A 14,336-nucleotide genomic window follows, 5' to 3' on the forward strand; every position below is an offset into this window, starting at 1 on the left:
TCTTCGTCAAACTACAAACGCGTTTTGCGCGTCGGGATTTTGCGGGGTCTGCTAGAGTTGCTCTTATAAGGCTAGCCCTTATAAGGGGTTTACTCGCGATTGCCCTCTCACAACATCTCTAGCAAACCCTTTATATCGCGCCGACTCGCGAAATAACTGCCAGTTTACGATTTTGGGCGAAAAAAGTGGTCCGAACAGACACCGTATCGGACCGCGGCCTGTAAAAAAATTTGCGGGGCGCCCAAATCTTCGCCCTCAACCTTTAGATACACGGGATGGGAGGCCGACCCGAGCTTGACCCCTATCGGCAGCGATTTTTGGCGGGACAAACATTTCCGCGCGGCTGTGCCCGCTCCCCCTTCCCTCCATCGCCATCGACCTCCCTCCGCCCGCTCCGGACCACCTTGCCCGACTTTGTATTACTGCCATGGAAGCCTGCCAGCCGTCGCCCGTTGCCGTTGAAGTCATCCATGCGCCAACCCCTCCGGCAGATCTCGTCGTGGGCGATGTCGCGCCCGTCGTCCTTCAAGACTCCACCGCTCCACCCCGCAAGCACGGGACAACGTCCTCGTCCAGGGAGGCGCTCCCGCAGGCCCCGTCGGGAAGGCATGCGCACCCACCGCCGCCGCCGATGCAAATCTGGTCCGACTCGCGCTAGCGAAGATGGGGGAGGGTGTGAAACACAAAAAGCCCACCGCAAGAGCTACCCCGACAACACCTCCCCCAATTGTCGCGGCAAGAGCTACCCTGGGGGTGCCCATATGAAGCAGATGGAATCACACCTGCTAGTTTTTTTTTTTTTTTGGAGGCAACCTGTTGCTCCGACCTTTACCAAAGCTAGCTTGGATCCAGGCAACCCACCCAAAAGGGGCAAAACCATAATAAATCCTGCTGCTCGCCCCGATGCTCCGCCGCCGCCGCGCCCCACTCCTCCTCGCGGCCGCGGCGGGCGCGGCCCTGGCGGCCACGTCCGCCACCTCCCCTTCCGCCGACGGCCTCGGCGTCGCCTCCACGCTCCACGGCGTCGCCCGCTCCTCCCGCGCCATTTACACGGTTTGCGAAATGCCACGATTGCTCTGGAACTGCCAGCGGCTGCCCATGCTCACTTTTGCCGACTGACTGGTTGCTTCAGATTGGCTTCGTGACCATGGACTACAAATACTCGCTGCGGGGGCTGCTTCCTGGGTCGGCAGATTACCGGGGTAAGCTGTCCGAGGTATGTATTCTGCACGGGATGGTGGCGTGCCGCCTGCCTGCAAGCTTGTTCCAGGCGAAGGGCATGTGCAATTTCGTTTGTTCTCATGCTATGATTTTCTTAGGAAAAGAAACTGATTTAGGATTGGTACGTTTGCGTTAGATGGTAGGCTACTACAGTGATTACATTTCTTCAATCTCCCAGCCAAATAATTCTGGTTATATTGTTGAGAACAGGACCCCATTTCATTTTGATACGACATAATACTTTGGACTAGCAATTCACCATATGAATGTTACCGCTGCTGCTGTTCAGCGGGCCCTTGATCCCTCTTGGTTGGTAAAGGAAGGTGACTTAAGATGGTTTTGTGGGCAAAGTATGTGTTGCCGCTTAATTGCGCTAGATACCCACATCATATGAGCTGTTTGTGCACCACTTGCCTATTTGGGCCACGAATTATCACTTGTGCCAGACAACATCATGAGGTAGCCATGGGTCATTTCAAATGTCATCGCTTATTTTCCCTTGGTTTTGGATGAGCTATCATGACACAATTTTAGTTTTTTCTTACGCAAATGTTTAGTTGCATATAGTATTTTGCTATATGTGTAGACCTCTTCCTTATCTCACTCAATTTTGGAAACCAAGTTGCATAATATGGTGCACTGACGCCCATATGAGTAGACCATGTATTATGTACTCGAGTTTTGTCAGATTAAAGTTACGTGATGTACTGTATTTTCCTTGCCTGTTGTAGGTTCACTTGAGGTCAGCAAAAAAGCTGCTTAGACTATGTGAAGCGAATAGAGGCTTTTATGTAAAAGCTGGTCAGTTTGTTTCATCACTAAGACAAGTACCAAAGGAGTACATATCAACTCTATCCTGCCTGCAGGATCAGGTTTACTATAACTTCTACCCACCTTATTGTTGGTGCATGGTCATATATATTCACTTTTATATTTACATTGTTTTTAATAACTCAGGCAACTCCATGCAAATATCAAGATATCAAAATAGTGATCGAACAAAATTTGGGCAAGGATTTACATGGCATGTAAGTACATAAATATCATGCTTTTTTAGTCGTCAGTGCTGTGATCATTGGAAATTGCGTTGTGATCTGTTTTACTTCAGAAGAAAAAATGTTGTATTTGCTCACATTGTTATTCAGTTGTCTATTTAGAATGATTATGCAGGCTCAAGAATTCTTGTATGCATTATGCATAGCTGAAAACACGCTTGAGCAGAAAGGGTTTCACATCCTTTCAATGTAACCTGTGATGACTAGCTGGCTACTCTGTTGTGGGTCTCTGTAATCAGGATAGAATGTGCATGTGCTTGCCACTGTGTGATTTGCCTGTTCGAATCTAGCCATGCTGGGAGTTCTACTGTTCACTTACTGCCTTTTGGCCAGCCTGTGCTGTTGATTGATTGTTTCTAGCTTGTGTACAATCATAATTCAGATGCTCAGACAGCGATAAGTATGCCTAGTGTTTACATTAATTTAGTGTCAGTATCAGCTTCGTGCCATTTGCATCATTTGATGACTGCAAAATGCACTGAATTTATACAGTGCAGTCGGCCAATTTGGCCGTGTTTAAATTAGTGATGTTGAGTTTAGTGAACCGTCCATACGGACTAGATTAATCTTTTAGGATAAGCTTGTGTAATTGTACAATCTAGATTTCCCCTGGGCTTCCAATGACACCAGCTCTAGCTCATGTTTGACTGACATATTCTGTTTATTTAGCACTTAATTTTTACAGAAAATGCTTAAAAATTAATATGTGAGTACCAGATTCCTGGAATTTGATGAACATCCGATCGCTGCTGCATCAATTGCTCAGGTTCATCGAGGTCGGTTGAATAATAATCAGGAAGTAGCTGTAAAGGTTAGATTACTGTTGACACTGCACTTCTTTCCTGTTTTGCTTTTGTTTTGTTTGAACTGTGTAGTTTATTTTAGGTCTTACAATTGGTGTATTTTCCTTCCAAATGAAGTTCAGTGTAATGCCCTGTCGTCCACATGAAATACCAGTTATGTAAACAGGTGAGCTATGTCCAGAAAGACATCATCACACTGTAATTCTCATGGTTCCAACAGTAACTAAGCAGAGACATAGCATTTGTGCAACATGCCCACCATCCAGAGTTCTAGCTTGTGTATGAACCTGCCAAGTTTATGCCCGCCAGCAAGATTTCTTTCTTGCTGAGGCACCTACCATATTTAGGTGTATTGATGTGTACGAAATTCTGAACATGAAATCGCTGCAACGACAGCCAACTAATTAACAACTTCTCACTTTCATCAGGAAGTGGCAGCTTACATATTGTATTTTTTTTGAATCTGCAGTATTCATATTGTAGTCATTTATCCAACGTTTATCTAAGCTTAAATTCATGCTTTCAAATTTCTCACATTTAAAAGTATAATAATGATGATCAGATGTGTCAAGTCAAAACTATAATTGTTACATTAGGTCATAATTTCTAACCTTTACCTCTATGAAACTTTTATGAGCTGGTTTTCCATGTAAGCAGCTAAGGACATCCAATGGTATAAACATGAATAATTGTTAGTTGTCACAGTTCTTTTTTAGTCAAAAGATAAGTGTGGTATGCTGATTTCTTGCAAAACAAAAAGAGTTTTTTGTTTTTGTTTTAACAAGTCAGTAAGAATAACAACCTAACATAGTTTTATAATGGAATGACGAAATATGCTGCATCAAATATTTGTCCTCTTTTTTAGACATATCCTGCTATTACTATATGCCATTTTTAGTTGATTTCGAACTTGCCCTGTAGAAGCTGTAAAGCCTGCATCGATCTAAAAAGTTATCTTGGTTGATTACATGTGTATTAGTATGTTTGAGGAATTTCATCCTAATTTTGACATCTAGGTTCAGTATCCTGGGTTGGAGCGGCGAATGAAGCTAGACATAATGACTATGTCCCTCTTGTCAAAATATGTCTCTTTGGTATGTTACAGATATCAACTTTGGGCTTTCATTTTATTATGGCAAAGAGAATATTTCCTACTTGGGGCCCTGTATTTGACTGGCTTAGTTTATTCACTTCTGTTTGTACCTAGTGTTAAAGAAGGCCTGGGCTCTGCCTCTGGATACATTTCATCCAGAATTGTAATTCAACAGCTGGGTTTGTTAACGATCAAGATTGTTGTTAAAAAGCAACCTTACTTAAAGTGCTGCTCCGTGTAGCAAAGTTCTTGTAATGGAAGCGAGACTTAACATAGTTTGCACTCCAGTGAAGTCCTTGATTTTCGCCGACTAGCTTTATGCTAGTATTTCATTAACTGTTTCAGAGGGTAGTTGCCACAATTGGATAACTTAAAAGCTCATTGATGAAGAAAGACATGTGCCGCTGCATGTTTTAGGCCTGACATGTTCTGCTGCATGTTATAAGGAGGGATGTATGCATCAGTTTCTTTTGTGGCATCATTGATGAAATAAAAGACAAATATATTCTTCTATTCAAATCAAGTCATTGCTTTTACCTTGTTATCATGCCGTTATTATGCATTAGGCATCATTGAACCGTTGGTGGTTTGCCATAACTGGACAACTTAATAAGGAAATGGTTGAATGATTATTGTTGGCACCATCATTGTGCTCTCCATTATGATTGGATTTAATAATCATGCTTGTCTGTTTTGTTCACGTATTTAGAACAATGTGTTTTCCTTGAAATACTTTATTAGTGTCTCGTTGTTGAAGTCTAAATTTGAGCTTTTTTTTGGCAGATCTTTCCTGATTATAGGTTTGAGAAAATATTACTTGAATTTGAGAGAACCATGTCAATGGAACTGGGTAAGTGCTTGAACATTTCCTCGCTCACAGTTCTGTGGGGGCATTGTTGTAGAACCATCAAATATTGCATTCATTAAAAATAGCTACTGTTGTCTATCCGTTAGTTCTCGATTCTCTCATTGAATCAAAGAACAATAGTCTAGTTTCTCCATAAGTGGGCCTACTTACATAAAAAGGAAAATTTCATGGTATATAACATGAGTTAAAAAAGGAAACATTCATGGTATATAACATGAGTTACCTCGGTTAACTGCATTACAAGTTTCTCCTTTCAATTCTTTAACTGCAGCATGATAGATTAAAAGTTGGAATGTTAAGATGCATCCTCGTCCCTCACCTAGTCCCCACAAGTTTCTCCTTTCAATTCTTTAAATGCAGCATGTTAAGATGACTTTTGGTCATCTGGGACTTTGGAGCTTACAGACATTATAGCACGTGCATTGATGCTTTGCAGATTTTACCCAAGAGGCTAAGAATTCCGAGAGAACTGCAAGCTGCTTCAGGAAAAATGATGTTGTCAAAGTACCTCATGTTTTTTGGGTATCAAGCGTCCAACTGTGATCCTTACTATTTTATTCAATCAACTATAAGTCAAGGAACAAAAAAACAAACCTTACAGAAGTAGACTGTAGTCTGTTGTTGACACAAAGCCCAGCTAGTGTTTAATTAAGCTGGTAGAGCCTCTCTAAGAAGTGTTGCACATCATTAATTTGTTCAATTCTCCACGTTGCATGGTCAAAACATATACTGACTGAACTAAGGTTGTACTCCCTCCGTAAAAAAATATATGAGTGTTTAGATCAATAGAGTAGTGATCTAAACGCTCTTATATTTTTATTACGCAGGGAGTATTTGACAGTTGGCAGTCATTCAACCTCATGCTGATAGTTTAGATGCCTCACTTGTGACTTCTTTTATTTGAGTTTGCTGGTGCATAAGATGTTAACTGTTTAGGTTTGTGTATAGCAGTTTGTGACTAGTTGAAGCTGTTGCAGGAACTGACAACCAAGGAGGTCTTGACAATGGAATTTTGTACTGGCCACAAGGTAGATGCTTACTCCTTGGCTAAATCTTACGGGCTGTTTTGGGGCTTAATTTACAAATCGTTGGATACCGTCTATTATTGACAAATAATCCTTGAACTGCATTGAATATACTGGAAAGGAAAGGGGGGGTGGGGTGGCATCCAAACATAAGAGAGAGGAGAGCATTACCTCTAGTTAATGGAATATCTGAAGTGACTAATAATGAAGTACATTTGCATAACCTCTTGTGTTACTGTTGTGACAGGTTGATGACTTGGACTTCCTAAGGAAAGCCGATATCAGCCCTACAAAGGTTGTCTTAAGACCCATAGCTAAAATGAATGTATTTATTGTCCAAGTAATGTTCTTGCGCACATGCTTTGACAATAACTAGAAGCAAACTTCAGACACACAAACACGCCACCAACAAACAAGTGTTCCCCGATTTCGATAGTTCTCATGTATCATCATTTTCGTTCACTATGCTTTGTATGTCTGTTCTTTGTTCCATGCCTTGCAACGGAAAATGGGGGTGCTCATTTGTATTCTTGTACCTCTGTATAGTTGACACTTCTTATTAGTTACAAAATTAGCTAAAAAGGAATTATAAAAACAAGATTAAATTTCCTAAAGGATGCAAAATAATGCTTCTTCTACTAACATCATCTATTCTGCTTACCCCTTCATGCTCATTTATTTGATGTTGCACATGATATAATTTTTTTCTCACTGACCTGCTATTTTGTATGCGGGTGTTCTCTTACCTCTATATGTACCTTCTTCCAGGTAGCTAAAGCATTAATCGAACTGTTTGGTGAAATGATATTTATACATGGTTTTGTTCATGGTGATCCTCATCCTGGAAACATATTGGTTTCTCCTCGAGGCCAAGGGAGATTTTCATTAGGTGCTCCTTTTGTTTTGTAACATGATATTTTCTGCTTGTCTATATTCATTAATATATCATAATGGCCGGGTTTAGTATATTGTATGCCTCGGAAACATTCTGTTAAGAACCTTATGCTTTAATGTTTCAATTATTACTAGATCCCTATTCAGCTCTTCCTATTTGACAGAATGAGCTTGAATTGTTTTTAATTGGTAAAATGGTGCATACTTTTACAGTTTTGTTGGATCATGGTATTTATAAAGAATTGGACCCAAAGTTTAGACTGGACTACTGTAAGCTGTGGAAAGCATTGATATCGCTGGATGTGCAAAAAATTCTGGAGTTAGGTGAACAGTTTGGTGTCGGGAAATATGCGAAGTACTTTCCTTTAATATTCACTGGAAGGACTATAGACAGGTAAACCTTTTTTCACTTCCACTATAATGCTCAAATATTGTAATGTTCTGCGGACTTCTCTCATTATGGGGTAAAAACCATGACAGAACTCATGTTCGACGTTAATAGGGATAATGCTTATAATACACCAATTTTCTTAAGCAACTGGATGCATACAAGTCCACACTTGAAACTTTGGAAATTATTTCTGATCAGGTGGTTCATACAAAGACATTAAGTCTTTTTTTGTTATGGCAATCAAGAATAGGCAAAACTGTTGGCTTTGTATTTATTTACATCAGCCATGCATTGGCTTCATATTTGCTTAGTACTTCTGCAATGCATTAGCTTGTATTGCTAGACTTCAGCCATGCATTCGTTACATACGCTTAGTACATCAGCCGTGCATTGAGTAAAGCCAGCTTGGTATTTCTCATTTCTCAAGAAAATGCAAAAAACATGGCGCCTCATTGTATTCTATAGAGCTAGAAGAAGTTAATGTACAATTCCAAGTGGGTGAGAGAAAACCAGAAAAAACAGTAGCAACTGCTTTCCACCTTTGATAATCCAGTGCATTGCTTTGGATTTGATCCTGAGGAACAAAACCAGCTAGGTGTTTGTTCTATACCGTAAAATTTATTACATATCCATGTTCTGGTTTGCAGCAGTTCTAAAGTTCAGTGATTACCAATGGAATAACTAGTGGGCTAAATAGTAAAGTCTAACCTTTTCCAGGGAGTCGATTTAAGTTCTAGAATCCCGGCCCATTGCTTAAAACATATTGTACTGAGCTCAGTTGTTACAGTTTTTACTTTATGGGCTAGGCACGTGCAATAAGTTACTCTTTATTAAACTGCCTCTCATGTACTCACCAGCAAATCAGCTCTTGGAACACAAATATCTGGTGAAGAGAAGACACGTATAAAGCAGGACTTGAACTCTCTTGGAATGGATGATATATCTTCATTTATGGAATCCTTGCCGCCTGATTTTCTGGTCATACTTCGAACAGAGTAAGGCAAATCTTTGTAGAGAGCATAACCTTGTTACTATTTTCTCACTCATTATTGTGTTCATAATGCTATTTGTGATCTCAATTCAGTGGACTATTGAGGTCCATTTTAGGGAATCTAGGGGCGCCACGTCATGTTCGACTTCTTGCTTATGCAAAGTGTGCCATATACGGCCATGAGGAACAGTCCAGATTGGGGTCCGGTATGTCTCAATCAACTTTGTATGCTTGTCAAAACTGGTTGAGCCCTTTTTTTTAGAGAAAACTGGTTGAGCCCTTGGCTCTTGCCAACATCCTAGTTGTCTTTTTTCTTTTTTTTCTTCTTTTTTTGCGGGGACATCCTAGTTAGTCCGATATTCTAATTTCTCTAATATAGGTGCAATCAACCGTTTAATGTTGCAAATCAAAACAAGCATTAGCTATCTCCATCTGAGGATACTCATTGGTAATTTACAACACCACTGCCCCACCCTACATCCACCTGATGTCACCAGTTTGCCTAGTGCATGCTAATCTGCTCTGACCTAGAAAATCATTTTTTTTTTAGAATTAGCGAGGTTGTTGGTGCAATTTAATGACTACAAGCATAAGGCCAAGGACAAATTGAGTTGGATGCTCCAGAAGATAAGTAGAGAGGTTTTGGGATGGTACAAAGCTCTGATGTGAATGTGATGTCCTGCAGCTCCTGCAGCTGGTGAAGTTTGGCAAATGGGGCTCCAGGAAGGAGGTCATGCACGTCTCAAGGGAACTTGCAGCTGGATTCAGCAAATTGTACAGTTAGATGGTTGGACGCTGGTGCTACTAAGTTTGTGTTGACATGAGTGTCAAAAAAACATCTTACATTATGGGACTGAGGGAGTAGTTCATAGTAATCTGCTAGGAATTTAGATACTTATTAGGAGTAGTACTCTGTGACACACTATTAAGAGAAAATTCACATGTTCGTGCAGTCTAGATATTGTGTATGAGAGTGACTGGGAGTGGCAAGTATCGTGTCAGTGATTAATGTTGCCTCATTTTTCTTATTCATTAAGGCGCATTTCTCTCATGCCAAAATTGCAGATTACCTTCTTTTTTTTTTTGAAAGACCTTCTCTTATTTATTATTTTGTTATTCGCAAGGCTTTTGTTGAAACAAGTGTAATTTGAACATGGGTTGAGCCCATAAGCCACAACTCCACTCAACCGAGAGGATGTTCCTTCATAGCTACGTTTTATAGCTCTCGGGTCTTCAATTTGAGATTTGGCTCACGATTTGACTTGGTCAATGGGCTGTGCTTTACTCCCTCCGTCTGGTGGAGAGTGTATGCTTGGGTTTAAAATTTGTCCACAAAAGAGTGTACTTCTATCTTTTTAATGCACTTTAAAATATTTTCTCTCATCACACGGTAATCAAGACTAATAGCATTCTATACATAGTCTTCTTAATTTCTACATGCACTTAGCTCATTGAGGGTTGAGTAATTAAAGAGGCAAGAGATGATGGCTTACAGCTTTCCAATATATTTTTTACTCCACTTCATAATTTATCCTAAAAAACTCAGAGAGCCTGCAACAATCCGGAGTCTATTTTGCTCATTTTCCCATTGGTCACACGATGTTGACCACGTCTCGCACGCCTTGGCCTGTCTTCATTCGTGTCATGTGTTTTCCTCGCATCGCGGCTCTAAGAGCAACTCTAATCGGACGACTCATTTCGTTCTTTCATGTCCGTTTGGTCGCAGCGGACATAAACGAGGGACCAACGCAGCGACCCAAACCCAAAATGTGTTCGCTTCATGTTCGAGCAGACGCATTTCAGGCCCAAACGCAGACATGAAGCGAACGCGTTGCGGGTCCCCTCGATGTACGCCGCGGCCCTACTTGTCGACCGGCCAACTACCGCATGCGGTCGTAATTAACTTGGCCACCTACCGAGGGGCCGCCTGGCAGTGTGTGGAAGGTTCGCGTGTTCGTCCTTTTTAATGGAACCGTGCGGCAAGGCCGTGAAGGAAATATGCCCTAGAGGCAATAATAAAGTTGTTATTTATATTTTCTTATATCATGATAAATGCTTATTATTCATGCTAGAATTGTATTAATCGGAAACTTGATACATGTGTGAATGCATAGATAAAACAAAGTGTCCCTAGTATGCCTCTACTAGACTAGCTTGTTAATCAAAGATGATTAAGTTTCCTGACCATATACATGTATTGTCATTTGATGACGGGATCACATCATTAGAGAATGATGTGATGGACAAGACCCATACGTTAGCTTAGCACGATGATCGTTTAGTTTGTTGCTATTGCTTTCTTCATGACTTATACATGTTCCTATGACTATGAGATTATGCAACTTCCGAATACCAGAGGAACACTTAGTGTGCTATCAAACGTCACAACGTAACTGGGTGATTATAAAGATGCTCTACAGGTGTCTGTGATGGTGTTTGTTGAGTTGGCATAGATCGAGATTAGGATTTATCACTCCGATTGTCGGAGAGGTATCTCTGGGCCCTCTTGGTAGTGCACATTACTATAAGCCTTGCAAGCAATGTGACTAATGAGTTTGTTACGAGATGATGCAATACGGAACGAGTAAAGAGACTTGCCGGTAACGAGATTGAACTAGGTATGATGATACCGACGATCGAATCTCGGGCAAGTAACATACCGATGACAAAGGGAACAACGTATGTTGTTATGCGGTTTGACCGATAAAGATCTTCGTAGAATATGTAGGAACCAATATGAGCATCCAGGTTCCGCTATTGGTTATTGACCGGAGATGAGTCTCGGTCATGTCTACATAGTTCTCGAACCTGTAGGGTCCGCACGCTTAACGTTCGATGACGATATGTATTATGAGTTTTGTGATTTGATGTACCGAAGGTTGTTTGAAGTCCCAGATGTGATCATGGATATGACGAGGAGTCTCGAAATGGTCGAGACATGAAGATTGATATATTGGAAGGTTATGTTTGGACACCAGAAAGGTTTTAGATGAATTCGGGCATTCTTCAGAGTACCGGGGGATTACCGGAATTCCCCGGGGAGTTAATGGGCCTTCATGGGCCATGGTGGAAGAGAGGAGGAGGCAGCCAAGTGGTGGGGCGCGCCCCCCAAGCCCAATCTGAATTGGGGAGGCCCCCCCTTTCCTTCTCTCCCTCTTGCCTTCCTTCCCCCTCCTAGTTGGACTACGAAGAAGGGGAAACCTACTCCTAGTAGGAGTAGGAATCCCCCCTTGGGGCGCGCCCTAGGAGGCCGGCCCTCCCCCCTCCACTCCTTTATATACGGGGGAGGGGGCACCCCATAGACACACAAGTTGATTTTAGCCGTGTGCGGTGCCCCCCTCCACAGATTTCCACCTCGGTCATATTGTCGTAGTGCTTAGGCGAAGCCCTGCATCGGTAACTTCATCATCACCGTCACCACGCCGTCGTGCTGACGAAACTCTCCCTCGGCCTCAGCTGGATCTAGAGTTCGAGGGACGTCACTGAGCCGAACGTGTGCAGATCGCGGAGGTGCCGTGCGTTTGGTACTTGATCGGTTGGATCGCAAAGACGTTCGACTACATCAACTGCGTTACTTAACGTTTCCGCTTTCGTTCTACGAGGGTACGTGAACACACTCTCCCCGCTCATTGCTTTGCATCTCATAGATAGATCTTGCGTGATCGTAGATTTTTTTTGAAATTTTGCGTTCCCCAACAGTGGCATCCGAGCCAGGTTTATGCGTAGACGTTATATGCACGAGTAGAACACAAAGAGTTGTGGGTGATAATAGTCATACTGCTTACCAGCATGTCATACTTTGATTCAGCGGTATTGTTGGATGAAGCGGACCAGACCGACATTACATGATCGCATTCATGAGACTGGTTCTACCGCTGTGCTTCGCAGACAGGTGGCTAGTGGGTGTCTGTTTCTCCAACTTTAGTTGAATCGAGTGTGACTACGCCCGGTCCTTGTTGAAGGTTAAAACAACACACTTGACGAAAAATCGTTGTGGTTTTGATGCGTAGGTAAGAACGGTTCTTGCTAAGCCCGTAGCAGCCCCGTAAAACTTGCAACAACAAAGTAGAGGACATCTAACTTGTTTTTGCAGGGCTTGTTGTGATGTGATATGGTCAAGACGTGATGATATATACATTGTTGTATGAGATGATCATGTTTTGTAACAGTTATCGGCAACTGGCAGGAGCCATATGGTTGTCGCTTTATTGTATGAAATACAATCACCATGTAATTGCTTTACTTTATCACTAAGCGGTAGCGATAGTCGTAGAAGCAATAGTTGGCAAGACGACAATGATGCTTCGATGGAGATCAAGGTGTCAAGCCAGTGACGATGGTGATCATGACGGTGCTTTGAAGATGGAGATCAAAGGCACAAGATGATGATGACCATATCATATCACTTATATTGATTGCATGTGATGTTTATCCTTTATGCATCTTATTTTGCTTAGTACGACGGTAGCATTATAAGATGATCTCTCACTAAATTTCAAGGTACAATTGTTCTCCCTGAGTATGCACCATTGCGACAGTTCGTCGTGCCGAGACACCACGTGATGATCGGGTGTGATAAGCTCTGCGTTCACATACAATGGGAGCAAGCCAGTTTTGCACACGCAAAATACTCGGGTTAAACTTGACGAGCCTAGCATATGCAGATATGGCCTCAGAACACTGAGACCGAAAGGTCGAGCGTGAATCATATAGTAGATATGATCAACATAGTGATGTTCACCATTGAAAACTACTCCATCTCACGTGACGATCGGACATGGTTTAGTTGATATGGATCACGTGATCATTTAGATGACTAGAGGGATGTCTATCTAAGTGGGAGTTCTTAAGTAATATGATTAATTGAACTTAAATTTATCGTGAAATTAGTCCTGATAGTATTTGCATATCTATGTTGTAGATCAATAGCTTGCGATATAGCTCCCTGTTTACTTTTTGATATGTTCCTAGAGAAAAACTATGTTAAAAGATGATAGTAGCAATGATGCGGACTTGGTCAGTGATATGAGGATTATCCTCATTGTTGCACAGAAGAATTATGTCCTTGATGCACCGCTAGGTGATGGACCTATTTGCAGGAGCAGATGCATACGTTATGAACGTTTGACAAAGCTCGGTATGATGACTACTTGATAGTTTAGTGCACCATGCTTTACGGCTTAGAACCAGGACTTCAAAAATGTTTTGAACGCCATGGAGCATATGAGATGTTCCAAGAGCTGAAATTGGTATTTCAGACTCATGCCCGAGTCAAGAGGTATGAGACCTCTGACAAGTATTTTGCCTACAAGATGGAGGAGAATAGCTCAACCAGTGAGCATTGCTCAGAATGTCTGATTACTACAATCTCTTGAATCAAGTGGGAGTTAATCTACCTGATAAGATAGTGATTGACAGAGTTCTCTAGTCACTATCACCAAGTTACTAGAACATCATGATGAACTATAATATGCAAGGGATGATGAAAAGGATTTCCCGAGCTCTTCGTGATGCTAAAATCGGCGAAGGTAGAAATCAAGAAAAGCATCAAGTGTTGATGGTTGACAAGACTAGTAGTTTCAAGTAAAAGGGCAAGGGAAAGAAAGGGAACTTCAAGAAGAATGGCAAGCAAGTTGCCACTCCCATGAAGAAGCCCAAAGCTAGACCCAAGCCTGAAACTGAGTACTTCTACTGCAAAGGAAATGGTCACTAGAAGTGGAACTGTCCCAAATACTTGGCGGATAAGAAGGAAGGCAAAGTGAACAAAAGTATATATGATATACATGTTATTGATGTGTACTTACTAGTGTTCATAGTAGCCCCTGGGTATTTGATACTGGTTTAGTTGCTATGATTAGTAACTTGAAACAAGAGTTACAAAATGAACAAAGACTAGTTGATGGCAAGGTGACGATGTGTGTTGGAAGTGATTCCAAGGTTGATAAGATCACCATCGCACACTCCCTTTACCTTCTGGATTAGTGTTAAACCTAAA

The 14,336-nt window shown here is 41.7% G+C and overlaps 1 protein-coding gene across 7 annotated transcripts; it reads left to right on the forward strand.

The window, feature by feature from the left end:
- Positions 1 to 761: 761 nt before the first annotated feature.
- On the forward strand, positions 762 to 9,373 carry LOC123069221 (aarF domain-containing protein kinase 1). 7 transcript variants are annotated; one of them, XR_006432358.1, is made up of 16 exons: positions 762 to 1,053; positions 1,133 to 1,216; positions 1,953 to 2,093; positions 2,179 to 2,249; positions 2,994 to 3,087; positions 4,096 to 4,173; positions 4,956 to 5,022; positions 5,477 to 5,562; positions 6,018 to 6,068; positions 6,313 to 6,360; positions 6,834 to 6,954; positions 7,173 to 7,353; positions 8,208 to 8,345; positions 8,410 to 8,547; positions 8,721 to 8,789; positions 8,892 to 9,114. XR_006432358.1 is itself a non-coding variant. In XM_044492013.1 (16 exons), the coding sequence occupies exons 1-16, from the start codon at positions 904 to 906 to the stop codon at positions 9,008 to 9,010; spliced, it is 1,611 nt and encodes a 536-aa protein (XP_044347948.1). In that variant the 5' UTR covers positions 762 to 903; the 3' UTR covers positions 9,011 to 9,373. The 7 variants fall into 7 exon arrangements, 6 of the variants coding, with proteins under 6 accessions (XP_044347948.1, XP_044347949.1, XP_044347953.1 ...); XM_044492013.1 differs by having other exon boundaries at positions 8,435 to 8,547; positions 8,892 to 9,373; XM_044492014.1 differs by having other exon boundaries at positions 4,102 to 4,173; positions 8,435 to 8,547; positions 8,892 to 9,373.
- Positions 9,374 to 14,336: the final 4,963 nt, after the last annotated feature.

The sequence above is a fragment of the Triticum aestivum genome, chromosome 3B (assembly GCF_018294505.1).
Source record: "Triticum aestivum cultivar Chinese Spring chromosome 3B, IWGSC CS RefSeq v2.1, whole genome shotgun sequence".
Lineage (NCBI taxonomy): Eukaryota > Viridiplantae > Streptophyta > Magnoliopsida > Poales > Poaceae > Triticum > Triticum aestivum.

Excerpts from the sequence above, each read along its gene's own strand:
- LOC123069221 (XM_044492013.1), top strand. The coding sequence starts at position 904 with ATGCTCCGCCGCCGCCGCGCCCCACTCCTCCTCGCGGCCGCGGCGGGC. Across the intron at positions 3,088-4,095 it reads ATCAGGAAGTAGCTGTAAAG|GTTCAGTATCCTGGGTTGGA; the intron begins GTTAGATTACTG and ends TTTGACATCTAG. Across the intron at positions 6,069-6,312 it reads AATTTTGTACTGGCCACAAG|GTTGATGACTTGGACTTCCT; the intron begins GTAGATGCTTAC and ends CTGTTGTGACAG.